At 47.0% G+C, this 21,810-nt stretch overlaps 1 protein-coding gene across 1 annotated transcript in view; it reads right to left on the bottom strand.

The window, feature by feature from the left end:
• Positions 1-359: 359 nt before the first annotated feature.
• The window catches only part of LOC132389297 (C-type lectin domain family 9 member A-like), a 21,499-nt gene continuing 48 nt past the window's right edge, over positions 360-21,810 (bottom strand). The window contains exons 1-6 of the mRNA XM_059961807.1: positions 21,792-21,810; positions 11,855-11,971; positions 10,152-10,283; positions 6,622-6,764; positions 5,997-6,061; positions 360-552 (exon numbers count right to left, since the gene is read on the bottom strand). The exon at positions 21,792-21,810 is cut by the window's right edge and continues 48 nt beyond it. Coding sequence (XP_059817790.1) covers positions 360-552; positions 5,997-6,061; positions 6,622-6,764; positions 10,152-10,283; positions 11,855-11,971; positions 21,792-21,810 — 669 coding nt within the window. The remainder of the gene's footprint in view (positions 553-5,996; positions 6,062-6,621; positions 6,765-10,151; positions 10,284-11,854; positions 11,972-21,791) is intronic.

The raw sequence follows: 21,810 nt of genomic DNA, 5'->3' as shown, positions 1-21,810 counted from the left end.
TGAGAGTAGCTAAAGATAGAAACGGGGAGCGAGTTGGTTTAGATAAAAGGGACACAGTGCGATGGGGAGAGTGGGTAGAGACAGAGTAGAGAATCGAGGGAGAGACCGGAAACAGAAGGGGTATTAGGAGAGAGGGAGGCAAGAAAGCGTGGTTAGGAAAAAGCGGATGAAACTTTGGAGGCGGGAGAAGAGAGGGATCGGAGAGAGACTTCAGATGGACGAGGGTAAAGAGAGGGCCAGATGGTGAGTAAGATTGCGATGGAAGATGAGAATAGGATAAGGGTGAGGAGCAGCGGTACGGAAGGGGTAGTCTGAGTGGTTAAGAGAAATTGGGGAGAAAGAAGATTTTATCATGAAATTCAAGTCGGTCCCACTGGTTGTCGACAGAGATCCTTTATCATTTCATAAATATCCGGATACAAAAATTCTGACTTCTCACAGATGAAGCGTGCAGGAACCTGACTGCAATCTTTAACCTCAGTGTCATTTGCACATTTACCGCATTCGAAGTCTCCACCGTTTATCCGGAACAGGACATGCGAAGCCACTTTCCTATCAAAGAGAGGTAAACAATTTCAACTCACCTCCAGCAGTCTGTCCCCAAAACCACTGATACCCTCCCTCGCCATTGACATGTGGCACCTCAACATATCCCACAACCCCACTTTCCCAGAACAGCCCTGTTTCAGTCTCCAGAATACTCCCACTGACCCAATCTCTCCCTGCAGCCCTGTGTCAGTCATTAAAGTAATCCCTTGCCCCACCCTCTACCCACTGATCTGTGTCAGAATAATAACAGTACCCAACCTTCTCCTCACAGGCCCGTGTCAGTCCCCAAAATATTCCCGCAGCTCTGGTGTCTCCCAAGGCCCCATGTCAGTCCTCAAAATGCTCCCACTTCTTCAGTGTTTCTGCACAGGCCTGTGTTTTCTGCCTAAGTACACACTCAGCACTCCCACCCCACAGATCGGTGTCAGTCCAAATTACACCCACTGCCTGACTCTCTCCCCACAGCCCTCTGCCGGTCCCGGAAATAATCCCACTGCCCACCCCTCTTCTTAGAGACCTGCGTCAGTCACCAAAACATCTCACGCTTCCCATGCTCTCCCCACGGACGTGTCTCAGTCCCCAGAGTACTCCCACTGAAACATTCTCTCCCACAGATCTGTGTCTGAACGCAAAGTACACCCCTCCCTCATTCTCTCCCCACAGACATGTGCCAGGCCCTAAAATGCTCCCACCGCCTCACTCTCTCCCACAACCTGGGCAGTTCCCAAAAGATCTCCATAGCTCCACTCTCTCCCCTCAGCCCCGTGCTAGTCCCAAAAATACTTGCACTTCGCACTCTCACCTCAAGTTCCCGTGTAAGTCGCCATAATAATCCCACTGCCTATCCTTCTCCCAAACGATCTGTGTCAACCACCAACAGACTCCCACATCGCCCTCTCTTCCCACAGCCCATGTCAGTTCCCACATTTGGAGAAGGAAGTGTGAGGATCAGAACGGGAGTGCGGCGGGAGCCATTTTGATTTTTTCTTCTTCTCATCCGAGTTAAGAGAGCCGGGACTGCGCAGGCGTGTGAAGTTGGGCAGTGAAGCGGGGAAGATTTGAAAGCAACACAGCTTTACACAGCGGGCAGCGGAGTGAGCCGGGAGCAGAGTGAAGGCTTAAGGGCTTTGCCTCAACGGGCTTAGGTGGAAACGGGCGAGGCAAGGTAGGTTCAGTTTTTAATTTTCCCTGCTATTTGAGGAAAGGGGGGAATTATATGAGTGAGGGCAGCTTGTTGTTCTCGGTGTTCGGATGCGGGAGGTCCCGGAGACTCGTAGCCTCCTGGACGTGTACAGCTGCATCAGCTGCGGTGAGCTGCAGCTCCTAAGGGATCGCGTTAGGAAACTGGAGCTGTCGCTCCATGACCTTCGTCTGCTCCGGGAGAGGAAGAAGATGATAGAGAGGAGTTACTGTCAGGTGGGTCACGGTTAGGATTGGGAAGAGTAAGAGTCAGGTACTGGAGAGTACCCCAGTGGAGCTACCCCTTTACAATAAGTACTCCAGTTTCAGTACTTTTGCGGGGGGTGTGGGGTGGTTGGAGCAATCTACCTGGGGGAAACGACAGTGTCCTTGACATTGGCTCAAAAAGTCCGGCCCTGTAGATCAAAAGATAAGGAAAAGGAAGAGGAAGGCAGTATTAGTAGGCGATTTGATAGTTAGAGGGTCAGTTAGGCGATTCTGTGGACGCAGTCAGGAGTCCTGAATTGCAGTTTGCCTCCCTCGTGCCAGGGTCCGAGATGTTTCTGATCGCGACCAGGATATCCGGAAGTGGGAGAGTGAGTAACCAGAGGTCGTGGTACATATCGGTACCAATGACATAGGTAGGAAAAGTGAAATTGTGCTGAAAGGCGAAGATACGGAGAAAGGAAGGCAGTTGAAAAGAAGGGCCGCAAATTCAGGAATCTCGGGAAAACTGCCTTTGTGACTCGACAGTGACAGTAGGGATGGAATGAGTTGAAAGATAAATACGTGGCTGAAGTATTGGAGCAGGGGGCAGTGATTAAAGTTTCTGGATTACTGGGCCCTCTTTTGGGGCAGGCGTGACCTGTATAAAAAGGACGGGTTATAGTTGAATCCTAGGGGGGGGGGGGTTCAAATATCCTGGCCGGGAGGCTTGCCAAGGCACCCGGGGAGACTTTAAACTAGAATGGCTGTGGGTGGGAATCAATTTGCAGAATCTAGGAGAAAGGAGGTTAGTTCACAAATAGAGAAAGCTAGTAGACAGTCTGTGGGGAGGATAAGCAGGTGATAGAGAAGGGGAGCGCACAGACCAAAGATGTAGGGGAGAAGGAAAAGAAAGATAATAAAGTTGTTTGCACCGTTAGGGATAAACAGAGAGGAAGAGGTGGAGCGTTTCTTAAATGCATCTATTTTGATGCTAGCAGAACTGCAAGAAAGGTGGATGAGCTTATAGTACGGATTGATACCTGGAAATATGATGTACGTAGCAATTACTGAACAATGTTTGCAGGAGGGGCGTGATTGGCATCTAAATATTCGTGGATTTCGTTGGGGCAAGAGGGGGAGGTGTGGCATTGCTTGCCAAAGAAAATATTATAGAGGTGGAAAGGCAGGATAGACTAGAGGGCTCGTCCAGGGAAACTATCTGTGTGGAATTGAGGAATGGGAATGGAGTAATGGGGAGCGAGAATTGGAGCAACACATTTGTAAGGAGATAGCAGGTATTTGTAGTGAATGTGGGAGATTTTAATTTTCCACACATAGACTTGGAAGCCGATTCTGTTAAAGGGCTGGATGGTTTGGAGTTTTAAAAATGTGTGCTGGATATATTTTTTTTAGAAATACATTTATGTACCAACTGGAGACGGGGCAGTGTTGGATCTCCTGTCAGGGAATGAGATAGGTCTGGTGACCGAGCTATGATTTGGGGATCTCTTCGGGTCCAATGATCACAATAACATTAGTTTCAATATAATTATGGAGAAAGATAGAACTGGAATCTGAGTTGAGATTTTTACTTGGGGAAATGCTAACTTTGAGGAGGTGCGAATGGATTTAGATGGAGTGGATTTGAACGATTTGTTTTATGGGGAGATCGTATTCGAGAAATGGAGGTCATTTTAAAGTTGAACATTTGAGGGTACATAATTTTTTATATTCCTATGAGGTTGAAAGGAAAGTTTAAAAGATTTAGAGAGCCATGGTTTTCAAGGGATATTGGAAACCACATTCGGAAAAAGAGACAGATCTACAATAAATATAGGCAGCGTGGAGTAGATGATGTGCTCGTAGAATATAAAGAATGTAAAAAGAATCTTATGAACGAAATTAGTAAGCTAATACAATATATGAGGTTGCTTTGGCGAGTCAGGTGAAAATAAATTCAAAGTGTTTCTGCAGTTATATTAATTGCAAATGGATAATGAAGGATGAAGTTCGTCGTTTAGAGAATCAGTGTGGACAGCTATTTGTAGAGCCAAAAGAGATCGGGGAGATTTTGACCAATTTCTGTTCATCGTTATTCACTGAGGAGAGGAATATTGAATTATAAAAATAAGGGAAACAAGTAGGGTAGTTATTTAAGCTATGATGATTAAAGAAGAGTAAGTACTGGAGTTTCTAAAGAATACAAAAGTTGGATAAGTCTCCGGGTCCTGATAAGTTAGTGTAGAAATAGCAGGGACTCTGAGAGAAATATTTCAAATGTCATTCGAAAACTGGAATGATGCCGGAGGAATGGCGTATTTCTCATGTGGTTCCATTGTTTAAATTGGAATCTAAGTGTAAACCTCGTAATTATTAGCGTACAGGTTTGACGTCCGTGGTGGGTAAACTAATGGAACATAGTTTTCGAGATGGCATATATAATTATCTGGATAGACAGGGTCTGTTTAGAAGCAGTCTACATAGAATTGTGCATGGAAGCTCATGTTTGACAAATCTTATTGAATTTTTTGAAGGGGTTACGAGGAAAGCTGACGAGGGAAAATCAATGGAAATTGTCTATAAGGGCTTCAGTAAGGCATTTGACAATGGTCCACATGGAAGGTTAGTTAAGAAGGTTCAATTGTTAGATATTAATATTGAAGCAGTAAAATGGATTCAACAGTGGCTGGATGGGAGATGTCAGAGAGTAGTGGTGGGTAACTGTTTGCTCACGTTGCAGGCCGGTGACTAGTGGTGTGCCTCAGGGATCTGTACTGGGTCCAATGTTGTTTGTCTTATACATTAACGATCTGGATGATGGGGTGGTAAATTGGATTAATAAGTATGCAGGTAATGCTAAGATAGGTGCCGTTGTAGACAATGAGGTTGGTGTTCAAAGCTTGCAGAACAATTTAGGCCAATAGAAGGAGTGTGCTCGAAGATGGCAGCTGGAGTTGATGCTGATAAGAGTGAGGTGCGACATTTTGGTAGGACAAATTAAAAAAGATATACATGGTAAATGGTAAGGCATTGAGGAATGCAGTAGAACAGAGTGATCGAGGAATAATGGTGCATAGTTGCCTGAAAGTGGAACCTCATGTGTGCAGGATGGTGAAGAAAGCTTTTGTTATGCTGTCCTTTATAAATCAGAGCAAAGCGTATAGTAGTTGTGATGTAATGTCAAAATTGTACAAGGCATTGGTGAGGCCAAATTTGGAGTTTTGTGCACAGTTTTGTCACCGAATTATAGGAAAGATGTCACCAAAATAAATGGAGTACAGAGGAGATTTACAACAATTTTACTTGTGTTCCAGCACCTAAGTTACAGAGAAAGGTTGAACAAGTTAAGTCTTTATTCTTTGGATCGTAGAAGGGTCAGAGGGGAATTGATAGAGGTATTTAAAATTATGAGGGGGATAGGTAGAGTTGACGTAGATAGGGATTTTCCATTGAGAGTATGGGAGATTCGAACAAGAGGACATAAGTTGAGAGTTAACAGGCAAAAGTTTAAGGGCAACACTTCTTTACTCAGAGAGTGGTAGCTGTGTGGAACAAGCTTCCAGTAGCAAATTTGATTCTGTCATTTAAAAAAAGAATAGATTTTGGACAGGAATTACATGGAGGGTTCTGAGCTGAGTGCAGGTAGGTGGAACTAAGTGAGACTAAGCTTTCGGCACGGACTAGTAGGGCCGGGATGGCCTGTCTCCGTGCTGTAATTGTTATATGGTTACATTAGTTTTACTGCACACTCTCTACCAACAGTCCTTGTCGATCCCGAAACAAATCCAATTGCCCATTCTCTCACCGCAGAACTTCCTCTCTCTCCAAAACGCTCCGATTACCCACTCTCTCCCGACAGCCCTTCTCAGTCCGCCATTTCATACCAATGCCCACTCCCTTTAGCAACACGTGTGTGACCACAAACAAATCCCACTGCACACAACCTTCCCGCAGCCTGAGCCAGTCCCCAAAATAAATCCACTGTCCACTCGCCTCTCGCAGCCTGTATCAATCCGACGACCCACTTTCCTCTCAGAAACTTGCAAGACCCCAAATCTCACCCGTCTTTGCATTTTCCAATCCAGTATGAACTACCTTGGTCGCGGACAGCTTTGACAACAAAATTCTGTGAAATTAAATTGCTATCATTAACGATTGAATTAGAACAAATTTTAAAGAGCATCCATTTCTGTCTGAATCATGAAGAGTTTGAAGAGATGGTATTGAAGGAGCTGAATTCTATGTCTCACTACAGGAGAACGTGACAGCAAGGGGTAGATGGAGCCTCACTTTGTGTCTGAACCCGGGAGTGTGTGATGAGACCGTATGGAGGGAATTCTCTGTGTACGAGCACGGGATTAGTGATGTGATGGCGTGGAGGGAGCTGCACTCTGTGTCTGATCCCGGAAATGTGTGACGGGCCGGTGTGAAGGAAATTCACTCCGTTTATGACACCGGGAGTGAGTCCTGGGACTAGAAGGAGGGAGCTTCACTCTGTGTCTGACCTCGGAACTGTGTCATTAAACGGTGTGGAGGGAGATTCACTCTGAGTCTGACCCCGGAAATGTGTGACGGGACGATGTGAAGGAAATTCATTCAGTTTCTGACACCGGGAGTGTGAGATCAAACGGTGTGGAGGGAACTTCACTCTGGTGTGGATATATCTTCCGTCGATCGGACACATACCGCTTCTTCTGCTGAATTTATTTCAAGAAGTTTAGAATCAGCGTCCGAACAATACTGCCTCGCCTTATGGTAGGATAATTTAAACGTGGTTATAAAATAACAGCCGCCTTCATTTCCGATCCAGGACTGGGAACAATTTTGCTCTGGAAAATAGGAAGAAGGAACAGTGAATCTCCCTGCGTCCGGTCCATTACATGCGCTGTGAGTCAAACATGGAAAGAGGATCCCTTCACACCGTCCCATCACACAGTCCTGTTAGAAACAGTGAACCCTCCTCACACCGTCCAATCACATACTCCTGTGGTCAGACACACAGTGAATCTCCCTCCACACCGTCCCATCACACACTCCCGGGGTCAGACTCAGAGTGAATCTCCCTCCACACCGTCCCATCTCATACTCCCGGGGACAGACACAAAGTGAATCTCCCTCCACACCGTCCCATCACACACTCCCGGGGTCAGACACAGAGTGAGTCTCCCTCCACACCGCACCATCACACACTCCAGGGGACAGATATAAGTGATGATCGCTCAGTAGCATTCCATCACACTCACACTCCGTCATTCAGAAAGTGAAGTTCCTTCCACATCATCCAATCACAGTCGACAGAGGTCAGACGCAGAGCGACACTCCCTCCATACAGACCCATCACACTCCCAGGGGTTTCACCCAGTGTGAGCTCCGTATTGCACTGTTCCATCGGACACTCTGGTAAAAGACAGAGTGATGTTCCCTCCTCACTCTCCCAATCCTCATTCCTGGGGTTAGAAACAGAGTGATGCCCCCGCATAGCATCCCATCGCAAACGCACAGTGTCAGACACAGAGTAAAGCTCACACCACACTATCACATCACATACTCCCGGGGTCAGACACAGGGTGAGACTCCCAGGAAACTGCCCCATTATACGTTCCCGGGGTCAAATACAAACTAACTTCACACCCTTCTATCACACGTGTCCGTCGTCAGAATCAAACTGAAGATCGTTCACTCCGTCCTATCACACTCAACTGCTGTCAGACCCAAATTGAAACTCCCGCCACGGCACCCAATTACACATTCGAGGGACCCCTGACCAGGTGTAGCTCCCTCAATTCCTCCCCATCACAGACTTCAGGTGTCAGTTAAAAGCTCCTTTCCGCCATGCTATCACAGAGATCCGGAGGGACAGACAGAAATAGTTCTGCTGTACCTTCACACACCCACGGGTGAAAGATATCAATTAGCTCCCTCCCGAATTTCCAATCACGCAACCAGTTGCCAGACACTGAGGGATTCTCCTTCAGCACTGCCCCATCACAGAATCCAGGATTAAACATAGAGTGGAAATCCCTTATACTAATACATCATGCACACCCGGGGTCAGACAGAGAGTGAAGCTCTCTTTTGCTACGGCCGCATCACACACTCATGGATTCAGACTGCACGCTGCTTACTGTCAAATCACACGCTCTTACGGATAGACACAGTGTGAATATCCCTCCATACCGTCCTATCACACACTCCCGGTGTCAGACACAGAGTGAATCTACCTCCACACCGTCCCATCACACACTCCCGGTGTCAGACACAGAGTGAATCTCCCTCCACACCGCCCCATCACACTCACCTGAGATCAGACTCAGAGTGAATCTCCCTCCGCAGCATCCTATCACACAATCCGGCGGTCAGATACAGAGTGAATCTCACCCCACACCATCACATCACACACACCCAAGGTCAGAATCGCAATGAAACTACTTCGGCACCGTCCCACCACAGCCTCCCGCGTCAGTTATAGAGTGAAGTTCCCTGCAGACCATTCAATCACACATTCCTGATTGGGCAGACAGAAATTTGTGTTCCATCCACAACGTCACGACACACAATCTCAGGGATAGATGAAGAATGAAGCTATTGTCTGACGATCCCATTATAGTCTCCCAGTATCAAACATAGAGTGATTCTCCAACCACACTGTCCCATCACACAAGACCGGGGTCAGTCTCAGACTGAAGCTTTCTCTCCACCACACTATCACAAACTCATTGGGTCAAATATGGAGTGAAACTCACTGCATGCTCTCCCATCATGAAGTCCTGCGGCGAAACACAGAGTGAGCATCCCCAACACTTCTCCAACACAATCCCCGTGGTCAGATAGGAAATGAAACACTCTCTGTACAATCCCGCCGCATAATTCCGTGGTCAGACACAGTTTGATACTCCTTTTAACGGGTGACATCAAATAACACAGGGGTCAGTGAACAGGCGAAGCTCATCATCCCCTACAACGTCCTATCACACACTGCAGGTGTCAGACACAGAGGGAAGCTGCCTCCACACCGTCCCATCACACATTCTCGAGCCTATCACAGTTTAAATCTCCCTCCTTACGCCCTCCTTACATCACACACCTCCTGGCGACTCACAGAGTGAAGATCTCTCTCAAACGTCCCCTCACGCTCAGCTGCACTCTCACACAAAGCGAAGTTCCGCCCCACTCTCCCATGGCACACTGACGGGTTCAGAGTCGCTCAAGAACCTCCAATCACACAATCCGCTGATACATAGAATGAACGGCCCTCTACACTGTCCCCTCACACAGTCCCGGAGTCATACACAGACGCTGTCTCTCTACGATCCCACCACACACTCCCGGAGTCAGACACAGAGAGAAGCTCCGTCCACCCTGTCCCCTCACACACTCCCGGAGTCAGACACAGAGAAAAGCTCCGTCCACCCTGTCCCCTCACACACTCCCGGAGTCAGACACAGAGAGAAGCTCCTTCCACACTGTCCCATCACAAACACCCTGATTAAGTCGTAGAGTGATGTTCCCTCTGTTCCGTCTCATTCCTCACTCTGGGATTCAGACACAGACGCTGTCACTCTACGATCCCATTACTCACTCCCGGAGTCAGACACTGACGCTGACTCTCTACGATCCCATCACACACTCCCGGAGTCAGAGACAGAGAGAAGCTCCTTCCACAATCTCCCATCACACACACCCAGATTAAGTCGCAGAGTGATGTTCCTTCTGTTCCGTCCCATTCCTCACTCTGGGATTCAGACACAGACGGAAACTGTCTCTCCACTATCCCATCACACACTCCCGGAGTCAGACACAGAGAGAAGCTCCATCCACACTGTCCCATCACACACACCCAGATTAAGTCGCAGAGTGATGTTCCCTCTGTTCCGTCCCTTTCCTCACTCTGGGATTCAGACACAGACGGAACCTATCTCTCCAATATCCAATCACACACTCCCGCATTCAGATACATAGCGAAGCCCCCGCTGCACCGTCCCGTCGAACACTCGCAGATTCAGAGTGAAACGCTCTCTCCACGGTGCCAGAACGCACTTCAGGGGACAGACATCCTCCACACAGCCCCATAACACACTCCCCGGGTCAAGCACAGAGTGAATCATCCTCCACACCATCTCATCACACACTCCCGATGTCAGACACAGAGTGACGCTTCCTCTCTCCATGCCTGTCCTGTGATGAGGAACGGGTGAAAGAGGGGGATGATGCCTCACCGCTTCTGCTGGTCAACAATTCACAGATTTGAGCCTTGGTTTCGTTGACAGATCTGTACTTCGTTTGCATCTCAGTGAACTGGAGACGGAGTTCAGTTTGGCAGTTTTCCTTGGAATAACGAATCTGTGAGACTGAGAGAGATGGTGAAGGATGGTTACCGTTTGCAGTGACACGTGACTCAGCGTCACGCTACCGAACGGGTCACAGAGAGTGTTGTGTCAGTGTCAAGGTGAAAGGTGTCACAGTGATGGATGTGCTGGTGGCGCAGTGAGAGGCGTCGGCGCCACCTGGAGACAGACAGGCAGACATATTGATACCGAGGGAAATGGGGTAAACTGGAGGGAACTGAGAGGCGTTTCTGTGTCACGCTGAGGGGTATATCAATGTCACGATGAAGATTTAGTTCATGTTACAATGGGGGTCTGAATAAGTATCCTGTCAGTCAATCCGAGTTGATGTGAGGAAAGTGTCGGTGTCACTGTAACAGGTGTTTAGGTGCCCTGGCCCGAGTTGTGCCGGGTCACAATGAAGCGCTTTTCGATGTCATGGCGTGAGAAATCTCAGAGTGAGAAGCGTGGAGATGTCACGGCGGGTGGAGTACCTGTGTCATGGTGTGGGGTGTGCTGTTCCCAAAGAGAGGGGTGTGTCTGTGTCATGGTGAGAGGCAAGTCATGGCGACGGTGGGTGTGACAGTGTCACGCTGAGTTATGCATCGACGTCACGGGGTGTACTACATAGGTTTTCCTGTGCAATTCGGAGTCACTATCGCGGTGACGGTTTTAACAGCGTCAGGGTGAGGTGTGGATAATTGCCTCAGTGAGCGGTACATCGGTGTTATGTTTAGGGGCGATACCGTCTTGGTAAGGGGTGTCACGGTGCGGAGCTGGCCGAGTCAGGTTGAGGAGCTTATAGATGTCACAGTGAGTGGTGCCTCTGTGTCACAGTAAAGTGGTGTCAGTGTCCCGGTGGTGTTTCACAAAGACAATTTAATTTCCAATTTAATTTAATTTCCATCTGGAGCCCGTTCGGCTCATCATGGGTCGACAGCCCGGCAACAGTCACGATAATGACGGACGTAAAGAGACGCCATAGGCAGATCCTACGGTTCGATCTATTCCCCATGTTCCCTTTCAGTGTGTGGGTGAATTCAGCCGTGTCCCTCACTGGGACTCTCTTCCACCCACCAGCCGCTGTCTCCCCTTTCACCACGATCACCCCTCCCTCTCTCAATCTCAGTTAAATTGAGCCTCATCGCTGAGTCCAAATCCCTTCACTTCCCAGGGCCGACAAGCGTCTCTCTGATTCCTGAGATTTTGTCACCTCTCCCGAATGGGATCGATTAAGTTGGAGTTGGGGTGTTTGACTGGGTCTCTCAGGGGAGTCTTATCCAGAGGATTATGATACAAGGGGTCCACGGGGAATTGGCAGTCTTGATTCCGAGTTTATTATTTTTCAGTGTCACGGTGAGGTGGGAGTCGGTGTCACGGTGTGGACATGACGGCGCACGGTGGGAGTCGTGTCCCTGTCAAGCTGACAGCAGTGTCAGTTTCACGGTGAGGTACGTGTCGGTGTCACGTAACAGTACGTTTCAGTGTCATGGTGAGGGACAGTTGTGGACGAGGAACTGTGAGGTTTTACACTCACACTTCATTCCACACTCCCAGCTTATGGTCTGACTCCAACCGGAGTCCGTTCGACTCACCATGAATCGACAGCCCGACCACAGTCACGAAGAGGACGAACGTAACCAAGCAGAGTAGGCAGATTCTACGGTCCGGTCTATTTCCGATGTTCTCGTTCGGCTGCTGTATATGCGGACCTGTGGAGAGACGATTCAGATAAACAGAAGAAGATGGCGAGAGTGAGAGGGGAGCGATATGAGTAAAATGTGAGAGAATGGGGGAAGGAAAGCGAAAAGAGAACGGAGACAGGGAATGGCTGCATAAAAAGAGGAAGCGGTGTTTTGAGTGAAGGGTGAGTGTGATGTGCGAGAGAGAGTGGAAGATTAGGGAAGAGAGGGGGAGTGAGGGGAGGAAAAATGGGAGAGTGGCGGGAAGAAACAAAGGGAGCGAGAGAGGAGGGGGTAAAAAAGAGTGGATTGAGAGATTGTCGGGGGTTTATTATTTTTCGTAGCCGTATTATTGTTCGCCCGCTTTGGCCCTTTTTCACGCAAGGGATAAGTGACGGTCTTGTGGGCATTAACATGTTGTGGGGATTTTCGACTACTCCGTTGTGTTTCTTTGTTTTCTGGCAGCTGACAATGAGAAGGGCGGTACGGGCACGTGATGGTTAGCGCAGCGCTTTACCGTACCAGCGACCAGGGTTCAATTCCCGCCGCTGCCTTGGAGTTTCCAATTTCTCCCCATGACCGAGCGGATTTCCTCCGGGCGCTCTGGTTTCCTCCGACAGTCCAAAGACATACCGATAGGTTGGTTAATTGGTTATTGTAAATTCAACAGTCATTAGAAATCGGAATAATTTGGAGAATTGTTGAGCAGCGCGGCCTGAATGGCCGAAAGTGCCTGTTCCGAAATGTTTTTCAATAACAAATAAAACAAATTATATTTTGAGGAAAAAGGGAAAAGATACTGGGAAATAGACAATAGACAATTGACAATAGGTACAGAGGTAGACCATTCGGCCCTTCGAGCCTGCCCCGCCATTTTGAGATCATTGCTGATCATCTACTATCAATACCCGGTTCCTGCCCTGTCCCCATATCCATTGATTCCCCTATCAATAAGATACATATCTAGCTCCTTCTTGAAAGCATCCAAAGAATTGGCCTCCACTGCCTTCCGAGGCAGTGCATTCCAGATCCTCACAACTCTCTGGGAGAAGTTTTTCCTTATCTCTGTCCTAAATGACCTACCCCTTATTCTCAAACCATGTCCTCTGGTACTGGACTTTCCCAGCATCTGGAACATATTTCCTGCCTCTATTTTGTCAAATCCCTTAATAATCTTATATGTTGCAATCAGATCCCCTCACAATCTCCTTAATTCCAGCGTGTACAAGCCCAGTCTCTTTAACCTCTCTGCGTAAGACAGTCCGGACATCCCAGGAATTAACCTTGTGAATCTATGCTGCACTTCCTTTACAGCCAGGATGTCCTTCCTTAACCCAGGAAACCAAAACTGTACACAATACACCAGGTGTGGTCTCACAAGGGCCCGGTACAAATGCAAGAGGATGTCCTTGTTCCTGTACTCAATTTCCTTTGTAATAAAGGCCAACATTCCTTCAGCCATCTTCACTGCCTGCTGTACTTGCTCATTCACCTTCAGTGATAGACGAACAAGGACTACTAGATCTCGTTGTATTTCTCCCTTACCTAACTTTACACCGTTTAGATAATCATCTGCCTTCCAGTTCTTACACCCCAAGTGGATAACCTCGCACTTATTCATATTAGACTTCATCTGTCAAGTATCTGCCCACTCACCCAGCCTATCCAAGTCACCCTGAATTCTCCTAACATCCTCATCACATGTCACACTGCCAGCCAGCTTAGTATCATCAGCAAACTTGCTGATGTTCCTCTCAATGCCTTCATCTAAATCGTTGACGTAAATCGTAAACAGCTGTGGTCCCAATACCTAGCCCTGTGGCACCCCACTAGTCATCACCTGCCATTCCGAGATACACCCATTCACCGCTGCCCTTTGCTTTCTATATGCCAACCAGATTTCAATGCATGTCAATGTATTCCCACAAAAGCCATGAGCTTTGATTTTACCCACCAATCTCCTATGTGGGACCTTATTAAATGCCTTCTGAAAATTGAGGTACACGACATCCACTGGATATCCCTTGTCTATCTTCCTGGTAACGTCCTCGAAAAACTCCAATAGATTAGTCAAGCATGATTTACCCTTGGTAAATGTTGGCTCAGCCCAATCCTATCACTGCTATCTAGATATGCCACTATTTCAGCTTTAATAATGGACTCTAGCATCTTCCCCACTACTGATGTTAGGCTGACAGATCTGTTTTCTCCACTCCTCCTTTCTTAAAAACTGGGATAACATTAGCCATTCTCCAATCCTCAGGAACTGATCCTGAATCTAAGGAACATTGGAAAATGATTACCAATCCATCAGCAATTTACAGGGCCTACTCCTTTAGTACCCTAGGATGCAGACAATCTGGACCTGGGGATTTGTCAGACTTCAGTCCCATCAGTCTATTCATCACCGTTTCCTACCTAATGTCAATCTGTTTCATTTCCTCTGTTACCCTATGTAGTTGGCCCATTCATACACCTCGGATATTGCTTGTGTCTTCCTTAGTGAAGACAGATCAAAAGTTCTTATTAAATTCTTCTGCCATCTCTCTGTTTCCCATGACAATTTCACCGAATTCATTCTTCAAGAGCCCAACCTTGTTCTTAACCATCTTCTTTCGCTTCGCATACCGAAAAAAATCTTCTGCTATCGTCCTTTATATTCCTGGTTAGCTTGCGTTCATACCTCGTTTTATTACCTCGAATTACCTTTTTAATTTCCGTTGTTCCTTAAAAACTTCCCAATCATCAGTCCTCCCACTCACCTTAGCTCTGTCATACTTCCTTTTTTTAATGCTATGCAATCTCTGACTTCTTTTGTCAACCACTGTGGCCCCTTTCCCCCCGTTGAATCCTTCCTTCTCCGGGGGATGAACTGATTTTGCACCTTGTGCATCATTCCCAAGAACACCTGCCATTGCTGTTCCACTGTCTTTTACGCTAGGATACCCGTCCAGTTAACTTTGACCAGTTCCTAACTCATGGCTCCGTAGTCTCCTTTGTACAACTGCAGCACTGACACCTCCGAGCTGCCCTTCTCCTTCTCAAACTGCAGATAAAAACAGATCATGTTATGGTCACTACCTCCCAATGGCTCCTTTACTTCAAGATCGCTTATCAAATCGGGTTCATTGCACAAGACTAAATCCAGAATAGCCTTGTCCCTGGTCGGCTCTCGTACAAGCTGTTCCAAAGAATGCATCCCGTTGGCACTCTGCAAATTCCCTATCCTGGGGTTCAGCACCAACCTGATTCTCCCAGTTCACCTGCATGTTGAAATCCCCCATAACTACTGCGACATTACCTTTGTCACATGCCAATGTTAACTCCCTATTCAACTTGCACTCAATATCCATGCTACTGTTTGATGGCCTATAGACAACACCCATTAGGGTCCTTTTGCCCTTACTGTTACTCAATTCTATCCATACAGACTCCACCTATCCTGATCCTATGTCCCCCCTTGCAAAGGACTGAATCTCATTCTTCACCAACAGGGTCAACCCAACCCCTCTGCCCACATTTCTGTCCCGACGATTGAACGCATACCCTTGTACATTCATTTCCCAGGTCTGATGTCCCTGCAGCCATGTCTCCGTTATCCCAACAACATCATAGTTACCCATTCTCACCTGAGCTTCAAGCTCATCCGCCTTAGTTCTGACACTTCGTCCATTCAGATATAGAATTTTTAGCCCATTTCTCCTCTCTCTGCTTGAATCTCTGCCTATTGTGCTTAACCCAGCTCCCCGAAATCCCATCGGGCTATACGCCCCAAGAATTTTGTTGTCCTTTCTAAATTTACTTATTCTTTCTGCACAATTAACTCCATGTTCCGTCAGACCAACCCTCTGTACATGTGTCCTCCTTATCACTTGTTCCGCCTCACCTTTCTCTACTACACACTTAATATTCCGGAACCGTGTAGTCGCGACCTGTTCTTTATTCCTCATCTCGCTACCCTCTCTCACATTCTGGATCTCCGCCCCCTGCAAGTTCAGTTGAGTTTAACCGCCCCCCCCCACCCCGCCCAAGAAGCACTAGCAAACTTCCCTGCAAGAATATTAGTGCAGCTCTAGTTCAGGTGTGAACCGTCCCTTCGGAACAGATCCCACGTTTCCCTGGCACAAAGCCCACGCATCTAAGAACCCTCGCTTCAACCACGTATTAATCTGTATAATCTTTCTGTTCCTGGCCTCACTCGCATGTGGCCCAGGTAGCAATCCTGAGAATTTTACCCTGGAGGCTATTAAGCTTCGCACCTAACTCCCTGCACTCCCTACGCAGGACACTTCACTCATCAAACCCACGTCGTTGGGTATATGGTATACAACTACAACCGGACCATCCGGTATTTGTGATGTGTGATTGTCCTGCATGAAAATAGAGATGGATGGTTGTAAAATCTCAGGAGCCACAAGGATTGGCGGTGTTGCGGACAGTGCGAAATATCGCCAGTAGATTCGGTGGGGTATGGATCAGTTGTAGATCTGGGTGGAAAATGGCAAACCTAATTTAGCTCAGTTAAGTGTGAGGTATTTTCCTTTGGGGCGTTAAATGTGAAGGGACAGGAGACAGTTAATGACGGAACCCTAAACTGTCGACAGGGGAAGGATCCTCGGGTTGATCACGCTTTTCAATGGAGAGATAAAGAGTTGACTGTAGACCGGCCCTTGACAAAGTCGCCCAAGTGGGAGATCCATTCACAAGATTGTGATGACTGGGATTCACAGTGAATTGGGAACTGAGTTTCCGTACTGGCTTGTCCACAGAACACATAGGCCTGCGGACGTCCTAACCTGGTGGTGTTACTCACGGGACCTCGAATGTCTGTGGCCAAGACTTGTGAGAATCTGGTCATTTCACAAGGCTTTGTGTGTTTCGAAACATCCTGCATCGTAGACCAGCCAGTAAAGCAGAAGACCAGCCCCTTCGGCCGGCAATGCTGTCCAGGATGCATTCCCTCTCGTGTTAGACATTTCACATTTGGGAATGATACCGTCTGTAACTCTATGATCTGATCAACCCTATTTTCCTCCGTTCCAGGGGAAGCAAACACGTGCATAAGCCATCGAAACCAGGAAGCTTCTGTTTTTCCTCTCCGGAATACAGCAAAGGCCTTGACATCCTTCCGATAACGGGCTGACCAGAACTGTATTCAATACTCCTGATTCATGCTGACTAGAATTTTTTGTAAAATTGCTTTAGTACAGCCGGACTTTTAAACTCAGTGCCCCATCTAATAATGGCGGGAATGGCATTCTGAGCCATCCTATCAGGAACCATGGCATGAACAGTGGCATTGGACTACAAGATCCCTCTGGTAAAAACACATAGCTGAGCCTTTCGACTACCAAGGTGCAACATTTTACGTTTCTCCGGGTTAAACACCATCTGCCATTCCTCCATCCCATACAGGAACTGATCCATCGCCTACGGAATTGAATGCAGGTCCTCTAAGCGATCCACAACACACATCGACGTATCATCAGCAAACATACCAAACCAGCCATCTATATTTTCATTCAGATCACAGATGGTAGATCACCCTGGAAGACAGGAGAGAGGAACGTTGGGGGAGATTATGGAACGTAGGGACCAACGGCTAGAGGTACACTGTTCCCTGAAAGTGAAATCACAGGTAGACAGAGACCTTGGGGAGTGTTGCAGAGCAGAGCGACCCAGGGGTACAGGGACACGGTTCTCTGAAAGTGCTGTCACAGGTAGACAGTGCGGTGAATTAAGCACCTGTCGCGCCGCCCTTCATCCATCAGGGCAATGAGTCCAGATGTAGGGAGTGTCAAGTTGGAATTGTACAAGACGTCACTTGAAGCCACACTTTGAGTAGAGTGTTCCCATGACGTCGTCTTCCTCTAGATAAGATGCCACTGAGCTGGAGACTGTGCAGAGGAGACGCACGAGGATAGTTCAGGGACTGAGATATGGAAATATGTCAGGTAGTTTTGAACTTTATGCCTCGGAGCGCAGAGGTGTCTGTTAAAGAAGAAGAGTTAGATGTATAACATATATAGGCAACAGGGAGAAAATAAGATGCTTGAGGAGTATAAAAGAATAAGAAAGAAATTAGGAGGGCTAAATAACAGGAGAGGTTACTGTCAGGGTGAAGGTAATCCGAAGAGCTTCTACAGATATTTTAAGAGCAGAATGATAGTAAGGGATAAAATTGTTCCTCTCAAAGATCCAAGTGGTCAGATATGTCGGGAACCAAAAGAAATGGGAGGAGATATTAAATGTGTTTTTTTTTCATTAGTAATTTAATAAGGAAACTGGAATGGATCTACGGAAACAAGGCAAACAAGTAGGGAGGTACTCATACAGATTAAAGAGGAGGAGGTACTTTGCTGTATTGCGGTAAATCAGGGGTAGATAAATCCCCAGGTCCTGACAGGGTATTCCCTCGCACCTTGAAGGAGACTAGTGTTGAAATTGCAGGGGCTCGAGCAGAAATAAGTAAAATGTCAATATCCACGGGTCAAGGGCCGGAGTATTGGAGGATAGCCCATGTAGTTCCATTGTTTAAAAAAGGCTCAAAAAGTAAGCCGAGTAATCATAGGCTAGTAGGTTTGACATTGATAATAAGTAAATTATTGGAAGGAATACTAGAGATATGATCTGAAAGTATTTGGATTGACAATGACATTACAAAACGTCAGCATGTCCTTGTGCGTGGTAGGTCATGTTCACCCAAACTTGGAGTTTTTCGAGGAAGTTACCAAGAAAGTGGATGAAGGGAAGACAGTGGATGTTAAATACATGGACTTCAGTAAGGCCTTGGCAAGGTCCCGCATGGCAGGTTATTTTGGAAGATTCAGTCGCTAGGTATACATGGAGAGGTAGTCAATTGGATTATACTTTGGCTCAATGGATTAAGCCAGGGAGTGGTACTGGAGGATTGCTACTCTGAGTGGAGGACTGTGACAAGTGGTGTGCCACAGGGATCAATGCTGGTTCCATTGTTATTTGACTTCTATATCAATGATCTGGATGACAATGTGACAAAATTGGAACAGCAAATTTGCTGATGATCCAAAGATTGGAGGTGTAGTGGACAGTGAAGAAGGTTTTTCAAAGGCTTGCAGAGGGATTTTGGAACGGTTGGAAGAATGGCTGAAATATGGCAGATCGATTTTAATGCAGACGTGTGAGGTATTGTACTTCGGAAGGTCAAACCAAGGTAGAACATACAGGGTGAATGGTCGGACACTGAGGAGTGCAGTAAAACAGAGGGATCTTGAGTACAGGTACATAATTCACTGAAAGTGGCTTCACAATTAGATAGGGATGTAAAGAAAGCTTTTGGGACATTGGCCTTTATAAATAAACTTACTGAGTATTAGAGCTGGAATGTAATGGTGAGATTGTGTAAGACATCGGTTAGACCGAATTTGAAGTATTGTGTTCCAGTATTGGTCACCTAATTAACAGGAAGGATATTAAACAATTCGAAAAAGTGCAGAAAAGGTTTACAAGCATATTGCAGGTACTTGAATTACCGAGTTACACAGAAAGGTCTGAATAGGTTAGGACTTTATTCCCTGGAGCGCAGGAAAATGAGAGGTGATCTGATAGAGTTGTATAAAATTATGGTGGGTATAGGTAGAGTGAATGAGCAAGCTTGGCTTTTTTTGACTGAGGCCAGTGGAGAAGAATAAACAGAGGTCGTGGGTTAAGCGTGAAGGGGAAAAGTTTAAAGTGAACATTGTGGGTTAGGAGGGCTTCTTTACGCAGAGATTGCTGGGAGTTGCGGAATGACGCTGCCAGCTGAAGTGGTGAATACGGGTTCACTTTTGACATTTAAGAAAATCTCGGACTGGTATATGGATGAGAAGGGTTTGAAGGGATGTGGCCCAGATGCAGGTCAGTGGGACGAGGCAGAATAAAGTTTCGGCAAAGCCAACAAGGGCCAAAAGGCCTTTTTCTGTGCTGTAATGTTTTATGGTTCTATGGTTCTAGGTGAACTAACGGAGCTGTATAAAACCCACATGGGGCACAGACAAGGTGAACGCACGGAGTCAGTTTTCTCAGGATTGGAGAATCGAGGACCAAAACGCACAAGGATAAGGTGACCGCAGTAGATTATGCAACTGAGGACAAGATCATACACTCCCACTACCAGAGACAGAGTGAAGCTACCTCACCATCGTCTCGTCACTACTCCTGGGCTCGAACACATAGTGAATACCAGCCACGCCGTCCCATCACATTCTCACCTAGCTAGACACAGTGTGAAGCTCCCTCCCACGAGATTTCATTTCAGAATCTTGTAGTCAGTCCCAGAATGAATTTCCCTCCTCACTGTCCAATCACACACTCCTGGGTCAGTGTGAATCTCCGTCTGCACCATCCCATCGCACACTCCCGGGCACAGACACAAAGTGTATTCTGTCCACGCCGACCCATTACATACTTCTGGGTTCAGACTCAACAGAAGCTTTGTCCACACCGTCCCGTCATTCACTCCCGGGGGTCAGACGCAGAGTTAGTGTCCATCCGCAACGTCCCATCATTCACTCCCGGGTCAGACCCAGGGTTAAGCAGTCTCCACACCAATTCACCGCACACAAGAAAAGAAAAGAGTCAATATCCCTCCACACACTCCCGTCACACATACCCGGTGTCAGAGGAAATCTCTCTTCTCTCCATCCAATCACACTCATCAGGGTTTGGAGGACTGGAGGATATCTCATGCTGTTCCGTTGTTTAAAATATGTTTAACAGTCATCCGGTAAATGTGCCGTCGGTAGTAGGAAAATTATTAGAAGGAGCACTGAGAGATAGGATCTACGTATTTGGATCGACAGAGACTTATCAGGGACAGTCAACATGACTTGTGCGTGACATGTCAATGTTTAACAAATTTATTTGAGTTTTTCGAGGGGGTTACCAGCAAAGTGGATGAACGGATGGCAATAGATGTTGTCGGCAGAGATTTCAGTAAGGCCTTTGACAAAATTCCGATTGGGAAGTCAGTTCGGAAGATTCAGTCGCGAGGGTATAAATGGTGAGGTGGTACATGGGATTAGTCATTCGCTCAGTGGAAGAAGGCAGAGAGTGATAGTGGAGGATTGTTACCCTGAGTGTGATTGCCTGTGACGAGTGGTGTGCACAGGGATCAGTGCTGGGTCCATTGTTACTTATCATCTATATCAATGATCTGGATGATAATGTGGTGAATTGCACCTGCAAATTTGCTGATGATACAATGATTGGAGGTTTAGTGGTCAGTGAGTCTCGGCCCTAAACGTCGACAGTGCTTCGCCTTATAGATGATTCCTGGCCTGCTACATTCCAACAGCATTTTGTGTGTGTTGTATGAATTTCCAGCATCTGCAGATTTCCTCGTGTTTGCAGATGGAGTTAACAACGGACGGGTATTGCACTTTGGAAGGAAAAACCATGGCGGAACATACAAGGTTAAAAGGCATGGCACTGAGGAGAGCAATAGACAAGCGGAATTTGGGAATACAGATACAAAATTTCCTAAAAGTGGCGTCTGAAGGAACAAAATGTAGTAAAGAGAGCTTTTCGTACATTGGCCATTATAAATCAATGTATTGAATTGAAGAGTTGGAATTCTGTATTAAGGTTGTATAAGGCACTTGTGAGGCCGAATTTGGAGAATTGGTTGCAGTTTTGATAATCGAATTACAGGAAGGATATTAATAATGTTGAAAGGGTGCAGATAAGGTTTACAAGGACATAGAGACACATCGTCCCATCACACACTCCCGGGGTCAGACAGAGAGAATCTCCCTCCACACCGTCCCATCACACACTACCTGGGTCGGACACAGACTGAAACTCCGTTCCTTCGTCTCTCTGTCCCACTCACCACGGGAAGGACACTGTGA

The sequence above is a fragment of the Hypanus sabinus genome, unplaced genomic scaffold, assembly GCF_030144855.1.
Source record: "Hypanus sabinus isolate sHypSab1 unplaced genomic scaffold, sHypSab1.hap1 scaffold_529, whole genome shotgun sequence".
Classification (NCBI taxonomy): Eukaryota; Metazoa; Chordata; class Chondrichthyes; order Myliobatiformes; family Dasyatidae; genus Hypanus; species Hypanus sabinus.
Note: the sequence above shows the minus strand (reverse complement) of the source record. Positions and strands in the feature narration are given on the sequence as shown.